The sequence below is a fragment of the Theropithecus gelada genome, chromosome 15 (assembly GCF_003255815.1).
Source record: "Theropithecus gelada isolate Dixy chromosome 15, Tgel_1.0, whole genome shotgun sequence".
Classification (NCBI taxonomy): Eukaryota; Metazoa; Chordata; class Mammalia; order Primates; family Cercopithecidae; genus Theropithecus; species Theropithecus gelada.
The window spans coordinates 67,009,195-67,028,418 of NC_037683.1; the positions used below are offsets into that span (position 1 = coordinate 67,009,195).

At 34.1% G+C, this 19,224-nt stretch overlaps 1 protein-coding gene across 2 annotated transcripts in view; it reads left to right on the top strand.

Annotated features, from left to right (window-relative positions):
- The window catches only part of ZDHHC21 (zinc finger DHHC-type containing 21), a 70,079-nt gene that overhangs the window by 31,266 nt on the left and 19,589 nt on the right, over window positions 1-19,224 (top strand). For both annotated transcript variants that reach the window (XM_025360472.1, XM_025360473.1), the window contains one exon: window positions 14,011-14,127. In XM_025360472.1, coding sequence (XP_025216257.1) covers window positions 14,011-14,127 — 117 coding nt within the window. The remainder of the gene's footprint in view (window positions 1-14,010; window positions 14,128-19,224) is intronic.

Here is a 19,224-nt window from a genome sequence, read left to right on the forward strand (position 1 = left end):
AAAAAAAAAAAAAAAAAAAAAAAAAAAAAAACAGTGCAGAATATATGGATCACCTTAATGCCTGTCTACTTTCTCTGAGATTTTGGCCCTATAAGTTCTGGAGACTTTGGCTACTTGCCAATGTCTTCACACAGCTGTGTATTTATTAATTAATTGGATTTTATCTGGTTTTTAATAGTGTTTTTGGTGTGAGGGTTGGTCCCATACAAACTATTTCCTCATAGGTGTCAATGGCAATAACATTTTGTTTAAAAAAATTTCTTCCCAGGTGATTTTAATCATTGCTGCCTAATTGCATAACTGCAGGAGGTAGCACTCACATCATAGTCTATGTAAATAGTATCCTGTAGAGTTGTGCAGCGCAAAACTTCTGTGGCTATAAGGTTTGAGAACTGCTGTAGTGTAGGGAATGAGACTCATGGTGGACTTTATAGGTGAGGTAGAGATTAACCAAATGGGGAGATGAAGGAAGTCATTGCTGGGCCAAAAAAACAACAAAAGCCTTGAGACTTTAACTGGAATAATTGGTTTTAAGGGCAAATCCATTGTAAAATTCCAGCTGTATAACAAACTTATTTAAAGCTAAATAATGAAATAATGTTCTTACTTCAGCAGTTCTTTTGTAAATTATATTTACTGTGTTTTTCATAAAGGTAGAAAAAATTTACCAATAATTTCAGAACAAAAGTCACCATTATTACCACTGACATTGAAAAAAATAATGTTTTATGGTGGAATATTCTTCAAAAAATACTGTCCCATCAGTGTTTCTGCAAGCCCTTTCCTGGGTTTCTTTCATTTTTCTCTAAAACAAAAATCTGTATCAAGCTCTTGATTATGTGTATGTGTATAAAACTATGTGTGAATAAAGATAGTATCAGGAATTTCATTCATTCATCTTATTACTCTTTCTATTATTCAGGATATGGAATAAGATCCTCCAAAGTCCCTACCTATTTTTGGATATTACGTTAATGATTATTATACATATTTTTTTGTGGGAGTAATGATGCAGTTAAAGCATGCCATGGACCTTGACCCTGTGTTCTTCTGTCATCCAGACTGAAGCGAAAGCTGTAGTCTGCATTTTCTTTCTACCATTTTAGGTAGATAGGTGGCAGCATAGTATCTTTTCTAGCCCATCTTTAAATTCCAAAGCTGAATGGAATTGCCTGGGTTGGAAAAGAAAGTGTTAACTTTCTTGTTTTTCTTTTCTTGTTTTTTTAAGGCGAAAATGTTTATTCATTTAACAGCAACAACGACAAAAAATGAGTTGCACTTTGACCATTGCTGTAATAGCACTTAACCTGTATTCAGTAGAAAACTGGTACGTTGTGGGTTATGCTCATGCTCATGGTAAAGACAGTTGAGAGAAAGCAGGTTGTTCACAAATTCTGGGAAATGAACAGATTGGGAGCCTAATTTTCTTCCATTTCTCTCTTCTCTTCGCCTTCTGTTTTCAGGAGAGCTCTTTCTGAGCTGGATTATTTTAATTTCCTTGCAAGTGCCCCATTGTTTTTTATAGTAACTTAATGCTTTTTAGATTTCTTCTTAATCTTTTAAAATATTCTTTTATTATGGACATTCAAAGATTTATATGTTTTTACCATGTGAAGTTTTGAGGAAATACTTGAATTTATCCTTTGTTGAGGGAAGTAAGGACTAAGATGTGCAGGAGATAAGGAATTTATAGTTTATCATGAATCAATGCCCAAATTTAGGATTTATTTTTTAAGCTATAGATACTGATTTATATTCTGAGTCTTACACTAAAAAAAGACCTATGAACCTAAAAAGAATTAGTATTTACTGTCTTCCTCAGACATAGTAACTAAAAAAATCCCGAAATTCTCAAATAGTTTAAAAAATGTATATCTAGAAAAATTGCAGAAACTTGAGTAATAATTTTGTTTTCTAAATGAATGGAGATAAATTAAACTTTTTTTGTTAGAATCACAAAATCAATAAAGATTATAAACTTTGAGATGTTTGCAGAAGTTTTTCAGGTGTTAGACATTAAATTAGTTTGCATCATTTGCATTTATCATTCCAGAATAACATTGAATTTTACTTAAAACCCCTCTCGAAAGTAATGTTTCACTTTAAATATTTATTGGCATGAAAATCATTGTCTAGGTTCTAAAACCTGTAGATTGGGTAATGATTTGGCATTTAAGTGAATAAAATAGATGGATATTGAAGAAAATGAACTTTCATTTTTTACCAAGGTCCATATTTGACTATTTCACATAGTTACTTTAAATGCTTATAAACAGATGCCTAGTCATTTGGTGTATTGGGTCAAATTCTAATAATGTATTTCATTTTATTGGATACTGGTTATTTACCAAAACCAATACTAGAAATGTATGGTTTTAAATTAAATATGAAGGAAAGTACCACTGTATTTAAAGAGTATACCTTAAATTTATTGTATATTTATCCATGAATATTTTATTGGTAACGTGTTTTCTTTTTTATATTATTCTGGATTTGTATATTACTTGGATTAGCGGAAAATGTCTACTCATTTGAAATATTTCTGAAGGGATAAATAGTATGGTTATCATCTTACAGGTACGGTAACTGAAATTCAGAGAAATTCAATACCTTGTCCAGTCACAAAATCGCCACTTGGCAGAGGTGTGATTTGGGCCCATGTCCCTAAGTCATGTTCTTGCTATTACTATATCTTATTCAAGCTCCCATTCAATACTGCTTTTTGCATTTTTCCCTCAAGAAATTTTTTAGCAATATTATTGTAGGATTAAAAATATCAAATATATTTAAAAATACTAAACATCATAATATGTGCTCTTCAGAGAAAGCTCAATGAACCTCCTGATTGGTAGATTAATATTTTGCTGTTTTCATTTTTCATTGAGGCAGTCTGTTATATCTTATAAAGGCATCATAGTGGGTTAAAACTAGTTTTTAAATGTGTACCTGCTGGAAATCAGATGCGGGCAATGTTTACTATTTCTCTACATGAGAAATAGTATAAGCTTAAAAAAAATAATTTGTGGCTATTAGTATCAGAGTTTATACAGCTAATCTTTGATGGCATACCACTTTAATTCTAAAATTATGTCTTTTAGCTTCTTTTTAGATGAAGTGGTTCTGATAATTTCTAATTATTGTATACTTACTTTTATTTGAAGGGGAAAAGCATACTAACTGCATTTAAGGCTATGAGAGCAGTGGGTGACAGAAGGGGAAGAGAGGAGAGAGAATTTCAATAAAGGAAATGCTGCCAAAATTCAGAAGAGGAAAATAAATAATGTTTAGCAGCCTAGCCAACTCTTCTGCTAGGAAGATACATTATTATTATTCCAATTGGCTGATATCTAATAGCGTTGCTAGGGATTTGATGTCAGAACTGTGCCACAGAATTATTTGCCTAGCCTTTTGGCTAACAAAAAATAGAAATAGTCAGAAGACTTGGCTGCAGGTAGCTTTGAATATTGGTAAATCTTTTCGTAATTTATTTTAATCTTTTCCTATAATCAGTTTTAAAGTAGTCTGAGTACTTCTGCTATTTGAAAAAATATTATAGGCTTAATAATAACTTTTGTTTTCTTAATATCTAGGAGGTCATTTATTTTGTTCACTGAAGGATGGAAAAAAATTGCTGAAATACACATTTAGCTTTTTAGATTTTTGGAAAGAATAGCCAAGAGTCAAGAATAGCCAAGAATATTGTGGAATTAAAATTGATACGAGACGAAAATTATTTTTAATGCTAATATAAAAGTAATTTGGCTTTTTTGTTCTTGTTTCCTGAGATACTAGTAGAGATATTATTCCTCAGTAACATTTTTTATGTTTTTTGCTTGAAAAGAATAATGTCAGATATACAGTTTATATTTCTAAAGAAATAAGAATAATCTATTTATTATTCTAACAATTGCCAATTCTGTTTGTCAGTATATCTCTATGCTTTTAGTGAGAGATGGAACACAGAAACTTTATAATAAATCTTAATCCTGTCCTACAATACCAGGTTGACTGAGTGTATGTCCTTGTTAAACATGTTTCTATAGTAAGCTATAAATATTAATAGCATTTAACATAGAAAATTTATCAGTTTTTTTTTCTCTGTAAGACTGTTACAGTTACTGTGAATTTAAATGGTTAAAACCTGGCAGCAATTTTATTGTCTTACTTTTACTTTTACCAAACACTGTAGCACTGCATTAATTGGTGAATGCAGTAAGGAAGTATGTTACTCTGTTCTCTTATTGGATTGCCCAAACTTTTCTAGAATTTTTACTGCTAAAATATGGTCGGGCAGACAAAATAATTTTTCTGGAATATTTCACCCTCAGCTATGAACCTGACAGTCAGATGCTAGTGAAATATGCTCTGTAAGGTAGTTGCATACATATGACTACCAAAATTTAGTGGATAATTCTGAACACTCAGTGATAGCCATTAGGGAGGTATAAATAATTATTTGTTTCACTTTAGATATTAATTGCCATTAGGATGTAATAAGACTGAAAAAAGTACATTTTACCTGAGCACTGAGTTGGGGAGTAGAGGGGTTTTATGTAGAATAAGCGTGTAACTTCTTTTCCTATGTTTTGGAATATAATAAACTTAAGCTAAGGCTCATTCCAAAAAGTGCTCATAACCATACAGATATCATAGGATTTTATTTTAGGATTAAATTAAGATTACTTATTTTAATGTCAGAGTATTAGCCTTATGAACCTACCCTCAGCATGTGAAGTTGGTTATTTTGTTATTTTGAAAATTCAAATCTGTATGCTTTAAATATCTCAGATGTGATCTAAGCTGTTTCTGTTATTTTTATTTTTTAATTTTATGATCTATATTGTCTCTAGGTGTTTCTATTCTTGAACAACAGAGAAAAACAAAATCCTTTACCAGTGGGTACAGTGGTTCTCAGTGGGGAGGAGGTTGACTTTCTCCCACACAAAACATTTGGTAATGTCTGGAGACGTTTTTTGGTTGTCACAACTAGGGGAGTGCTACTGGCATCTAGTGGGCGAAGGCCAGGGATTCTGCTAAATGTCCTGCAATGCACAGGAGAGTCCCCTGCAAGAAAGTATTATCCAGCCTAGTGCCAGTAGTGCTGAGGTTGAGAAACTCTTCGGTAGGAGGAAGATCACAAAGAAAACACATATTTTTACTTTTCAGAGTAGTCTCATAAAAACACAGAAAAGTAAGTATAAGCTGTGGTTTATAAATAAAAATTGCTTCAGACTCATAGGAAAATTGTCATTTTATATATAAAATTTTATTTGTAAAACACAGTTTTTAATTTTAAAAAATTATGAGGAACATTTATTCAGTCATTCAGTACATATTATTGAATGTACATATTATTCCCCGTCGTCTAAGCTCTGAAACAAAGTTACTGTGTTTAAGGAGCTTACGTTCCGATTAGAGAAGACAGTCAATAAACAAATGTATGGTAAACAATATAAGTATTATGAAGTATAATAAAGCAGGGTACAGGGGTGGATATAGTCAAGGAAGACCTTTCTCATAGGGACACTTGAGCAGAGACCTGGAACTCAAGCAAGTCCCGGTTGACATTCTCAAGGAGCAGTAAGGAGACCAGCGTATCTTGAGTGGAGTGAGTTAGGGACAGAGCAATAGGAGATGATGAGTTGAGAGTAGTAAGGGCTGTGATCGGACTGGATGCTTTATTAAGATAGTGGTTGGGACTTTGTAAGCTGTTGGAGGGTTTTGAGCCACTGCAGAATCTCATTTACATTTTAGAAAAAATAAAACAACCTGATTGCTATGAAAAATAAACTGAGGGACAAGGATGATAGCAAGAAGACCAGCTACCAGGCTGCTAAAATACAGTCCAAACACGAAATGATTATGGTATTGGTAGAAGCGCTTACAAGTGGTCTATTATAGATTGAAGGGCTAACAGAATTTGGTGATAATTTGAATGTGGGCTATGAGATAGAATGTGAAACGTCAAGGATATTTCCAAGACTTCACAGCCCAAACAACTGGAAGAATGGAGATACCGATTACTGAGAGGGGAAGCCTGAAGGAAGAATAGGTTTTGGGGAGAAGTTAAAGAGTTTGGTTTTACACATGTTTACTCTGCCTATTTGACTTCCAGGGACAGATGTTAATTAAGCAGCTAGATACAAAAATCTGGATTTCAATGGGGTGGTCTGAGCTAGATAAATAAATTTGGGAGCTTTCAGCATAAAGATGGTATTTAAAGACATGGAAACTGACTGGAGATTTGCTAGCAGTTATTACAAATAGAAAAGAAAAGAGTTCTGAAGACCAAACTCTAGGCACTCTTCAGTTTTTGAAATTAGAAAGATCAAAGGTACAAGAAAGGTGACTAAGACTGCAGCCAGTGAAACAGGAGTAGAATGGTGGTGAGAGAGGGTCAAGAAAGTTGGTGGTAAATTAAAGGAGAATTTATCTTGATGGACTGTGGAATATAAACAAGTAGGGAGTTGAATGTGTTGGGGAAAGTCAATGATACGGTGGTTGGGCCAAAGAATTGGAGCTCCCATTGGGGTTAAGAGTTTGTTAGCACTGATAGTCTACAGGGAATTAGCTCAAAAGAAAGCATGTGGTATTCATAAGGTGACATACTTGAAATTATAATTATGTTATGAGTTGCAGTTCTTAGAAATGATAAGATACAGTATATAGTCTTAGAATTAGAATTGAGATTAGAATAGAAGATAAGATTATAGGAAGAAATGAGCTGAAGGAATTCACAGATCAAGTATTTAATTGTTTGCTAGATCATAAATAGCCAAATCTCACTCTTCTTTTCATTTAGCTTGCATTAAGAGGTGGTGCCCCCCTACTGCTAGTTTTGTAACATTTAAAAATTTTTTAATGATACAGTTCTAAAAGATTACCAGTTAGGAGTATAGGAATATTGTTAATATTTCATGGGAGTGACCCTCTTCTCCTCTGCTGGTTTATGTGTAAACATAAACATAACTATGTTTATGTACATGTTGCCTGTGTGTTTCTTTTTCTGTGTTTATCGCTGCTATTATACATGTGAAACAATCCTTGTAGATACTGTTCTCTGTCTCTTCACATGTTGAGGGAAGAGACAGTTCTTTGTCCAACTTTCTTTGTTTTCATTCATTCATTTAATAAATATTTGTTGAGTTGGAGCTGATTCTATGTTCCAGAAACTCATCATTGAACAAGACAGGCAAAAGTCCCCATCTTCGAGAAATTTGCGTACTGCTAAGAGAGACAAAACAATAAAGAAATACATATATGTCAAATGGAGATAAATACTATGAAAAAAATACAGCAAGGAAATAGGGAATAGTGGGATTTTCTGTAATTTGGTCAAGGAGAAGGTCTCTGATAAGGCAATATTTAAGTAGAAACCTGAAGAAAGTGAGGGGAGTATGCATGTGGTTGTCTGGGGAGTTTTCTGGGAAGAACAAATGCAGCAGTCCTGATTTGGAAGTTGGCTAGCTATGTCTGAGAAATAGCAAGGAGGTCAGTGTAGTTGAAGGTGAGCCAGGAAGAAAGTAGTAGATGAGATCAGAGAGCTGGTCTGACTCTTCCTCTCCTTTTTTCCTGTCTCTCACATCCTTTTCTGTGTCTTATTTCACAAATTTTGGTCTCTCTTTTTATAGGCCATTTATAACTAACTTTTATGTTTTATATGTATTTTAAGAGTTTGGTTTTCTAAAATTAAAAGTATTTTTATATTCTATATTTCACTGTCACAACTTTTTGTACCTTTTATATTGTAAAATGTGATACACATATGAAGGAGTGCATAAAAATGAAAACAGTGAAGTGAATCATCCGGATGTTTCTTTTGGGCAACATTTGGAAGATTTATCCTTTTTGTTACTTTAGATACAGTTTATTTTCATTGTTGTGAATCCTCATAATATTTCATTTTTAATATAAAGCCATTTATTCGTTCTGTTGGTGGATATTTACTTTGTTTCTAGTTTTGGGAGATTATAAATAATGCTATTGTAAGCAGCCTTGTTTATTCCTCCCGCTGTACATGTGCATGTGTTTCACTTGGATGTAGAGCTAGAAGTGCTGGTGTTCAAAGGTTAAGTGGTATGTTCTTTTAGATAGTGTTAAACAGTTTTCCAAAATAGTTGTACCGATTTAAACTCCTACCAGTAGAGTATATAAATTCTGATTGCCTCATATCCTTACTAATACTCATTTAAGTCTTCTTAATGTTAGCCATTTGGTATGTATGAACAGTACTTCATTGTTTTAATTTACACTTCTCTGATGACTAATGATACTCAACCTCTTTTCGTATATTTACTGATGATATGACTGGCCTATTTGGCAAAGTGTGCCTATTTAAGTATTTCTCCCATTTGACTTTTTGTTGGTAATTGTAGGGTGTTTAGTCCTTTTTTGGTATGTGTTGTAAACATCTTCCACTCTTTGGTTTATCTTTTCACTCTCTTAATGGTGTTTTTTGGTAAACGGAGGTTTTAAATTTTAAGGTACTCCACCTTATCAACCGTTTCATTTTTGAGTAGTGTTTTTTGGGTTCAATTTATAAAACATTTTTCTATCCTTTCTAAAACCAATGTAATTCTCCCTTATTATCATCTAGGTACTATATTTTTCTGTCTTTCATATTTCCACCTAGAATTGAATTTTGTGATTCTCATGAGATGGAAGTCAGGGTTTCAGTTTTTTCACGGATGAATAGTCAGTTGATTTATCACCATTTATTGATAAGATAATTCTTTCCCCTCCACTCTGTAGTGCCGTCTTCCTCATAATCATGATTTGTGTGTGTGTGTGTGTGTGTGTGTGTTTGTGTTTCTGTTTCTAGTCTGGAGAGACAATACCACACTGTCATTATAACTATAGTTTTATAAGAAATGTTATTATCTAGTAGAACAGTCGTTTTTAACCTTTTTTTTTTCATTCCCATTTTCCTCCTGCGGAAATTTTCTCTTCTTACCACCCCCGTGAAGTTAAATACTAAGAAACAAGATTTTGTCAGATAAGATTGACTTGTGTAGGGCCACAAACCATAGTGATAGCTAAGACTGTTTTTCTCCCTCTAAGAACCAGTTTTCTCCCACTTGGGAGCAAAACTTACCCTGTCGCGAATACATGCAGTAGAACTGACTTTCCTACCTTTCTCTGTTTATATGAGTGTCATGGTATTCTTTGTGTTTGTTTTTTCCTATGAAATAAAGAAACAGCTTAGCAATTTCTACAGACTAAAGCAAAGTAAAAAAGTATATATAAAAAATCCCACCAGTAGAGTACATAGTATGTATGTACATACTATGTATATAGTATGTAATGTGGTTATATATAACCTGGGCAAGTTGAGCTTATCCTAGGAATGAAAGGTTGTTTTTTGCACTAGAAAATCAGTCAGTATATTTTATCACATTAACAGATTAGAAAAAAAATTCAAATGAGCATCTCAGTGTATGAAGACAAAGATAAAATTCAGGATTCATTCAGGTTACACACTCTTAGTAAACTAGAACTAGGAGAAGTTTTGTGATTGGATAAATGGTCTTTCTCCCCCAACCCCTTAAAAAAACCCACAAAATCAACCAACTATAGCATGCTAAGATGAGATGTTAACTTCTTCCCTCCAGGTTGGGGACAAGGCATTGATGCCCACTATCACCATTATTATTATTAAACATAGTACTAGAAATTTAGTCAATGCAGTAAGATAAGAGAAAGAAAGAAAAGGTACAACTGCTAAATGAAATGTAACTGTCATTACGCATAGATGATGTAATTGTGTAAATGATTTATCTATAGTTTTTTTGGGTTTTTAAGAAAGTATAAAAAATGTGACTATGAAACAATATTTTAAAAAATCTATTTTTATATGCTCACAAACAAACCTTTAGACAATGAAATTAATAGCAAATGCCATTTATAATAAGATCAAAAACTGGGAAGTTACTGAATTAAATCTGACAAAGTGCAAGGCCTTTAGGAGAAACTTGGCGAAAGATAATGGAGAGAATATATCATATGTGAATATATGCCTGAGTATGTGTTGTAACTTGAAAATCTAACTTTAAAATTTTTATGCAAATACAAATCATCTGGAATAATGAAGACATTCTTGCAAAAGAATAAGATGGGATGACATGGCCTACCAGATATTGAGACTTATTACAAAGCCGTAATAACTAAGACATTTGTCACTGTTACAGGGATAAACAAACCAAGGGAACAGAGTAGAGAGCCCGTGTATGTATGGATACTTCATCTCAGGTCACTGAAGAAATGATAGCTTTTTAGTCATTCTGGAACAGTTGAATATTCATATTCGAAAAGTAAATTCAGATTCTTATCTTTCATTGTGCACAAAAAAATTAATTAATAATGCTATGTGAATTAGTGACCTAATGTGAAAGGCAAAACTTACAAAGCTTTTAAAAGGCTTTACAAGATAATGGAGAATGCCATTTTTATTTTAGCATCAGGAAAGATTTATTAAATAGGATATAAAAATTACTAAAGGAAAAGATTGATACATTGGACTACTTAAAATGAAGACTTGAGTTTATGAAAAGATGCCATCAAGAGGGTGAATAGGATAGTTTCAGAGCAGAAGATATTTGCAATATGCAACTGAAACACAGCAATATCCAAAATGTATGAAGAAGGAGTTAGTAACCTCTACCTTTAGGGTAGGGTAGGGTAGGGGAGAGGGAGAGCCAGCAATGGGGAAGGAATACACAGGAGGCTCTACTTAGTTTCAGATGTTCTAATTCTTGAGAGGATACTGTTACTCTTCTTCTTCTTCTTTCTGAGACAGAGTCTCACTCTTGCTGCCTAGGCTGGAGTGCAGTGGCATGATCTCGGCTTACTGCAACCTCCACTTCCCAGGTTCACGTGATCCTCCTGCCTCAGCCCCTCTAGTAGCTGGAATTACAGGCATGCACCACCATGCCCTGCTAATTTTTGTATTTTTTTTTTTTTTTAGTAGAGATGGGGTTTTGCCATGTTGGCCAGGCTAGTCTTGAACTCCTGACCTCAGGTGATGCACCTGCCTTGGCCTCCCAAAGTGCTGGGATTACAGGTATGAGCCACCGTGCTTGGCCCAGTGTTACTGTTCTTTAAACTGGACACATGTTTTTTGAATTTGTCTGTATATAAGCACATTTCTTAACAAAATGGAAGAAATGTAAACAATAAAGAAATACATTTGTTGATTATATTAGTTTGCTAGGCCTGCCTTAAGACAATAAAACAAACTGGGTGGCTTACACAACAGAAATTCATTTTCTCACATTCTGGAAGCTACGACTCCAAGATCAGGATGTCAGCAGGTTTGTTTTCTCCTGGCGCCTCTGTCTTTGGTTTGCAGATAACCACCTTCTCTCTGTCCTCACATGGTCTTTCCTCTGGGAACATCTATGGTGTCTCTCAGTGTGTCCAAATTTCCTCCTCTTATAAGGACACCAGTCGGATTAGATTAGTGCCCACCCTAAGGGCCTCATTTTATATTAGTCACTGCTTTAAAGGCCTTGTCTCCAACTACAGTCACATTCTAAGGTACAGGGGTTAGGGCTTCAACATATGAATTTTGGGGCACACAATTGAGTCCATAACACTGATTATGTAGTAAAGATCTGGGATAGCAAATGGGTTCCTGTGATTTGGATAAAAATTTTTAAGCCAATTTTTGGATTCAAAAAGTGTTACATCTAAAAAAATCTAAGACAGAAGTAAAGATGTACTCTAGAGAACAGTGTTAAGTGACTCAAAATATGGATTTAGTGCTGATGATGTTAATTATGCATGTGTGAACTTGGAATACAGTTGTTTTTTTGAAAATGTAAAAGTGATAAAAAGCAATTTCTAGATTAAAGTTTTTTTACTACTGTATTTTACATAAATACTTTAAATATAAATGTATAACCAAATGAATAAATGTAATATTATAAGTGGATCTTTTAGTCTCATCTCCATCCTTGACATTTATAAATTGTAGTTGGCCAAAAATTATTTTAAAATCTTTTCACTGGGAGAAGAGTGGATGGATTTTATTTGGTCATAGATGGTAATTTTAGTACAGTAAGCTCTGCTATAATGCAATATGTGCGTTCCTAAAAATCACTTCACTGTGTAAAGCCATGCATTAAAACCACAGGGCTTACCACTCCGAAACTTTGTCTGTGACACTTAAAAGGATAGGAACCTAATAAAAACAACAGCACTCTTTTATAAATGTTAAATGATTCAGAAATACATAAATACTATGATAAACATGGCACTTTACCTTGAAGAAGACCTGAAGTTTTCTTATGGAAGTGAGCATCAGGAGGGTTGCAGAATGTGAATTATTGTGAAGTGATGAAAGGAGGGTCTGTGAAATTGGAGGGAAAGTTGTAATACTAGATGCAGGTGGGTGTGGCTCATAGCATGGAAGATAAACTGAGGTGGCTGGTAGATGTTTGATGGGTGAGTGTGTTTTGTGTATTCCTACATATTTTAGTTCATCTTGGTACAATTTTTTGTGTTCATCTAGGATTTTTTCACAGATAAAATTATGCATAAGAATGATTGCTGTGGTCAAACTTGTTTAATGTATCAATTATGTTAGAACAAATTTGTGTTTTTAAATAGCATTAATGCAGAATTTAATTTTTTATATCATCCACAGGCCCATCATTCTGGTTTTATATGTTTCATAGGGATTCTATATTGGGTTCTTTTTACTGAAGTTTTAAAATGATTGCCTAATATTTACCTGCTACATAATGTTTTAAGTGTCTTACTGAATTCTAAGTTTTTCCAGGCTAATGAATAAGTAATGTGGATGTGGAACCTGATTTTTGCCTAAGTCTGGTGGTGACTCAATGTAATACACACAGAAAAGTATCAGTTCTTTTGTTTCAAGCAAGCATACTATGTCTGGTGGCCTTCCTATTTTTGAAGTTGCTATTAGGATACCTTAATCCCTAACATGAATCAGTATGAAAGAAAGCATGTGGGTGGTTGTGTTTGGGTGTCCTTCCCATCCACTTGGTGCTTTTATTTTCTGTGGTTGTTTTATTCCACAGCTTAGCAACAGCAGATTTCCAGGAGAAGTCCTTAACTCTCTCTCCTTCCTCTGGTCTGGTTGGTTGGTAACAGTGAGGCTAAATGAAAGGCTTCTTGTTTTTCTGTCTTCCTACCACAGTATCTTTGGTTTACTTTTAGAACACTCATTTTCAATCTCTGAGCCAGAAGGCCTGCCTTTAAATCGCAGCATTTCAATTCCTCCCTCCTATCTAGGCATTCCTTTGTGTTTCTACCGTACTCTGCATGCATCCCTGTTATAGAATATATCACATTGTTTTGGAATTTTCCAAAGTTGGGCTCTGTTTCTAAATAAACTGTACTTCTTGAGGGCATGGACCATATTTTTATCATTTATACATTTCTATTACATAACACAGTGCTTGGCAATGGTGGTTGGGTGACTGGATGGAAGAGTGAATGAAGTAGGCTTGAAGAGAGCTGTTCTTAAATGATCCTATTATATATGATTTCCCTTCATTTTGACCGTGTTAATGATTTCTAGATATCTTGGTCACTTGAACTTTAATATGAATTATGCTGTGTATTCAAACTTTTTAGCAGAAAAATAATAAAATTCCTTTTGTAAACCAAAGATTGTATAACCATCTGTGTTTTGTTTTGTTTTGTTTTGGGTTTCTTTTTCTTTTCTTTCTTTTTTTGTTTTTTGCCCAAAATAGATTCAAAAAACAAGGCTAACTGGCACCTAAGATTGAGGAGTTTTGATGCAGTAGAGTAGTAAACTCCTATATTTTCCAGCTTGCTATTATTGTAAATTAAAATACCTATTTTTGAAATTTTTAAATATTTATACATTGATTTAAATAGAACAAGTGTAAAAGAGGGAGAGGAGTTCTATTAAGATAATAAGGAAGATGTGTTATGGCTCAATTCTTGATTATTATTGCAACTGTAAGCAATATAAGCAACTCTGAATTGTTTTTAAGACTTTCTTTTTCTTTATAGGACCTCTTTGTTGTTAGACACGAATTGGCCATAATGAGACTAGCTGCCTTTATGGGCATTACTATGTTAGTCGGAATAACTGGACTCTTTTACACTCAACTAATTGGCATCATCACAGTAAGTATATTTTTAATGTAAAGTAACATTTATGAATATATTACCTAATTATGAATGTAATTCTAAAAAGTTATAGAAAGTTTAGAAATTAAAGGAGAAAATTAACAATGCTTTTTAGTACTTTCATATGCCTATGTAATTTTAAAGTAGTTATAATCAAGTACAAAGTACATACAATTCTGTATCCTGTTTTTGAAAGCTAACAAATACAGTGTTTTTATGTGAGCATAGACATCATGTTTGTAGTTTTTTATTGATACACAGTATCTTACGTATTTATGGGGTACATATGAGTATTTGTTACATGCATGTAATGTATAATGATCAAATCAGAGTATTTGGGGTCTCCATCAACTTGAGTATTTATCATTTCTATATGTTAGGAACATTTCAAGTCCTCTCTGCTAGTTACTTTAAAATATACATTGTTGCTGACTGTAGTCACCCTCCTGTGCTACTGAGCATTATAACTTATTTCTTCTAACTGTATGTTTATAACCATTAACCACACTCTCTTCATTCCCTGCTCCACCCACGCACCCTTTCCAGGCTGTTGAATCTCTCATTCAATTCTTGACCTCCATGAGATCAACTCCTTTGGCTACCACATATGAGTGAGAAAATATGGTGTTTGTCTTTCTGTGCCTGGTTTGTTTCACTTAACACAATGACCTCCAGTTCCATCCATGTTGCTGCAACAGAATTTCATTCTTTTTATGGCTGATTAGTATTATTCCACTGTGTATATATACCAAATTTTTAAAATTCATTCATCTGTTGATAGACACATAAGTTGATTTCGTATCCTTGCTCTCATGAATAGTGCTGTGATAAACATGCAAGTGCAGGTATCCCTTTGATATACTGATGTTTTTTCCTTTGGATGAATACCCAATAATGGATTGCTGGATCTTATGGTAGTTCTATTTTTAGTTTTTTTTGAGAATTCTCAGTATTATTTTCCTTAGTGATTATACTAATTTACATTCCCACCAACAGTGTACAAGAGTTCCCTTTTCTCTGCATGTTTGCCAGCATCTGTTACTTTTTGTCCTTTCAATAAAGGCCGTTCTAACTTAGGTAAGATGATACCTTATTGTGGTTTTGACTTGCATTTCCCTGTTGATTAATGATAGTGAGTACTTTTCATATGCCTGTTGGCTATTTGTATATCTTCTTTTGAGATACGTGTCTTCGTGTCCTTTCCCCACTTTTTAACGGTACCGTTTTTTATTGTTGAGTTGAGTTCCTGGTATATTCTGGATACTGTCCCTTGTCAAGCAGATAGTTCAAGTGTTTTCTGTCATTCTACAGGTTGTCTCTTCACTCTGTTGATTGTTTACTCTACAGCTTTTTAATTTAATAGAGTCCCATTTGTCTGTATTTGTTGTCTGCACTTTTTGAGATCTTAGCCATAAAATTTTCATCTAGACCAATGTCCCGAAATATTTTTCCTAGGTTTTCTTCTGGTAGTTTCACAGTTGTAGGTTTGATGTTTAAGTCTTTAATGCATCTTGAGTTGGTTTCTGTATATGGTGAGAGGTAGGGTCCAGTTTCATTCTTCATTCTTAGGCATATGGAGATCCAATTTTCCCAGCACTTCCCATTTATTCAAAAGATTGTTCTTTTCTCAATGTATATTCTTGATGCCTTTGTCAAAAATCAGCTGACTGTAAATATGTGAATTTATTTCTGGATTCTCTATTCTGTTCCCTTGGTCTATGTGTCTATGTATCTGCTTTTATACCAATACTATGCTGTTTTGGTTACTATAGCCTGATAATATATTTTGAAGTCAGGTAATGTGATGCCTCCAGCACTGTCCTTTTTGCTTAGGGTTACTTTGACTATTCGGGCCCTTTTTTGACTTCATACAAAGTTTAGGATTATTTCTCTAATTATGTGCAAAATGATGTTGGTATTTTGATAGTGATTACATCAAATCTGTAGATTGCTTTGGGCAGTATGGTCATTTAACAGTAATAATTCTTCTGATCCATCATCATGGGATAGCTTTCCTTTGCCTCCTCCTTTGATTTCTTTCTTTAGTTCTTTGCAGTTTTCCTTATAGAGCTCTTTCACCTCCTTGGTTAAATTTCTTACAGCGTTGTTGTTGGAGCTATTGTAAATGGGATTGTTTTTTATTTCTTTCTCAGCTAGTTCATTATTGGTGTATAGAAACACTATTGATTTACTGATTCTTGTATGCTGATTTTGTATCCTGTGATTTTACTGAATTTATTTATCAGATTGAAGAGTTTTTTGGTAGAGCCTTTAGGTTTTTCTTGATATAAGATAATATCATCAACACAAAAGGCCATAGATGGCCTTTATTATGTTGTAGTATGTTTCTTCTGTGCTTAGTTTGTTGAGAGTTCCAGTTCCTTCCTCTTCAATTTTTTGAAATAGTTTGAGGAGAATTGGTGTTAGTTCTACCTAATTTAACATTTGGTGGAATTTGTGAAGTTGTCTGGGTCCTGGACTTTTCTTTGTTGGGAGACTTTATTACTACTTTGTTTTTTTTTTTTTTTTTTTTTTTTTTTTGAGACGGAGTCTCACTGTGTCTCCCAGGCTGGAGTGCAGTGGCGCGATCTCGGCTCACTGCAAGCTCCGCCCCCCGGGTTCACGCCATTCTCCCGCCTTAGCCTCCCAAGTAGCTGGGACTACAGGCGCCCGCTACCGCGCCCGGCTAGTTTTTTTTGTATTTTTAGTAGAGACGGGGTTTCACCATGTTAGCCAGGATAGTCTCGATCTCCTGACCTTGTGATCCACCCGCCTCGGCCTCCCAAAGTGCTGGGATTACAGGCTTGAGCCACCGCGCCCGGCCACTACTTTGATATTATTACTTTTTATTGGTTTGTTCAAATTTTCTATTTCTACCCAATTCAATCTCGGTAGGTTTTATGTGTCTAGGAATTTATCATTTACTCTAGGTTTTTCAGTTTGTTGGTATATATTTGTTCTTAATAATCTTTGATAATCTTTGTATTTCGGTGGTATCAGCTGTAATGTCTCCTTTTTCATTTCTGATTTTATTTACTTGGGTCTTTCTTCTCTCAGTCTTGAAAGTGATTTATTAACTTGTTTATCTTTTCAAAATACCAACTTTTTGTCTTGTTGCCTCTTTGCTTATTTTTTTAGTCTCTTTCTTTTACATCTGATCTGGTCTTCATTATTTCTTTCTTTCTACTAATTTTGGGTTTCGTTCGTTCTTGCTTTTCTGGTTCCTTGAGGTGCATCGTTAGACTGTGTTTACTTGAAATCTTTCTACTGTTTTGATATAGGCATTTATTACTGTAAACTTCCCTCCTAGCACTGCTTTTGTTTTAGTCCATAGGTTTTGATATGTTTCATTTTCATTTTTATTTGTTTCAAGAAAGTGATTTCCTACTTAGTTTCTTTCTTGGCCCAGTGGTTGTTGCTTAAATTCCATGTATTTGTATAGTTTCCGAAGTTCCTCTAGTTATTGATTTTTAGTTTTATTCCACTGTAGTCTGAGAAGATACTTGATACAATTTAGATTTTTTTTCATGTTTCTTGAGACTTGTTTTGTGTCCTAACCTATGGTCTATCTTGGAAATGTTCCATTTGTTGATGAGAACAATGTGTATTCTGTAGCTGTTGGATGAAATGTTTTGTAAATATCTGTTAGGTCCAGTTGGTCTAGAGAGCAGTTTAAATCCGATGTTTCTTTGTTAACAATTTTACTAGATCTGTCTCATGCTGAGAATCCTGTGTCCAAGTCCTCAACTATTATTGTATTAGAGTCTTATCTTTCCCTCTAAATCTAATACTTGGTTTATATATCTGGGTGCTCTGGTGTTGGGTGCATATGTATTTAGAGTTGTTATATCTTCTTGCTGAATTGATCTCACTATCATATAATGGCCTGCTTTGTAACTTTTTACTATTTTTAACTTAAAGTCTGTATATCTGATATAAGTATAGCTAGCTATTCCAGATTACTTTTGGTTTCCATGTGCTTGGAATATCTTTTTCTGTCTTTTTACTTTCAGTCTATATGTGTCTTTATAGGTGAGATGAGTGTGCTGTAGGCAGCATATCATTGTGTCATGTTTGTTTGTTTAGTCCATTCAGAAAGTCTATATGTCTTAAATGTGGAGTTTAATCCATTTACGTTAAAGAGTATTATTGATATGTGAGGGCTTACTCCTGTCATTTTATTAATTGATTTCTGATGTTTCATATATTCTTTGTACCTTTCTTTCTCTTTTATTGTTTATCATTGTGGTTTGGTGGTTTTCTGTAATGGTAACATTAGAGTTCTTCCTCTTCCTTATTTCTGTGTTTGCTCTACCAGTGGGTTTTAAATTAATTTTTTATTAAAAAAAATTGAGACAGAGTCTTGCTCTGTTGCCTAGGCTAGAGTGCAGTGTTGTGATCTCGGCTCACTGCAACTTGTACCTCCCGGGTTCAAGCAATTCTTGTGCCTCAACCTCCCAAGAGTGGGTTTTATACTTTGATGTGTTTTTATGATGGTAGCTATCATCCTTTTGTTTCCAAGTGTAGGACTCTCTTAAGCATTTCTTATAGGACCAGTCTAGTGGTGATAAAGTCCCTCAGCTTTTGCTTGTTATCTCCTGCCTTTTTCCTTTATTTATGAAGGATAATTTTGCTGGAAATAGTATTTTTGTCTGAAAGTGTTTTTCTTTCTGCACTTTGAATGTATTATCCCATTTTCTCCTGGCCTATAAAGTTTCTGTGGAGAAATCCACTGTTAGTCTGATGGAGAGTCCCTTGTATGGGACTTGATGCTTTTTTCTTGCTGTTTTTACAATTCTCTTTGTCTTTGACTTTTGATAGTTTGATTATGGTGTGCCAGAGAAGATCTTTTTACATTGTATCTGTTTGGGGATCCCTGAGCTTCCTGTACTTAGGTGTCTAGATCACTTGCCAGACTTGAGTTTTCAGCTGTTATATCCTTAAGTAGGTTTTCTAGGTTTTTTGTTTTCTCTTTGTCTTCTGGGAGATTACACATTGAAGTATTTGGTCACTTTATGGTGTTCAATCTGTCACATAGGTTTTGTTCATTTTTTAAATGCTTTTTTCTTTATTTTTGTCAGACCGGGTTATTTG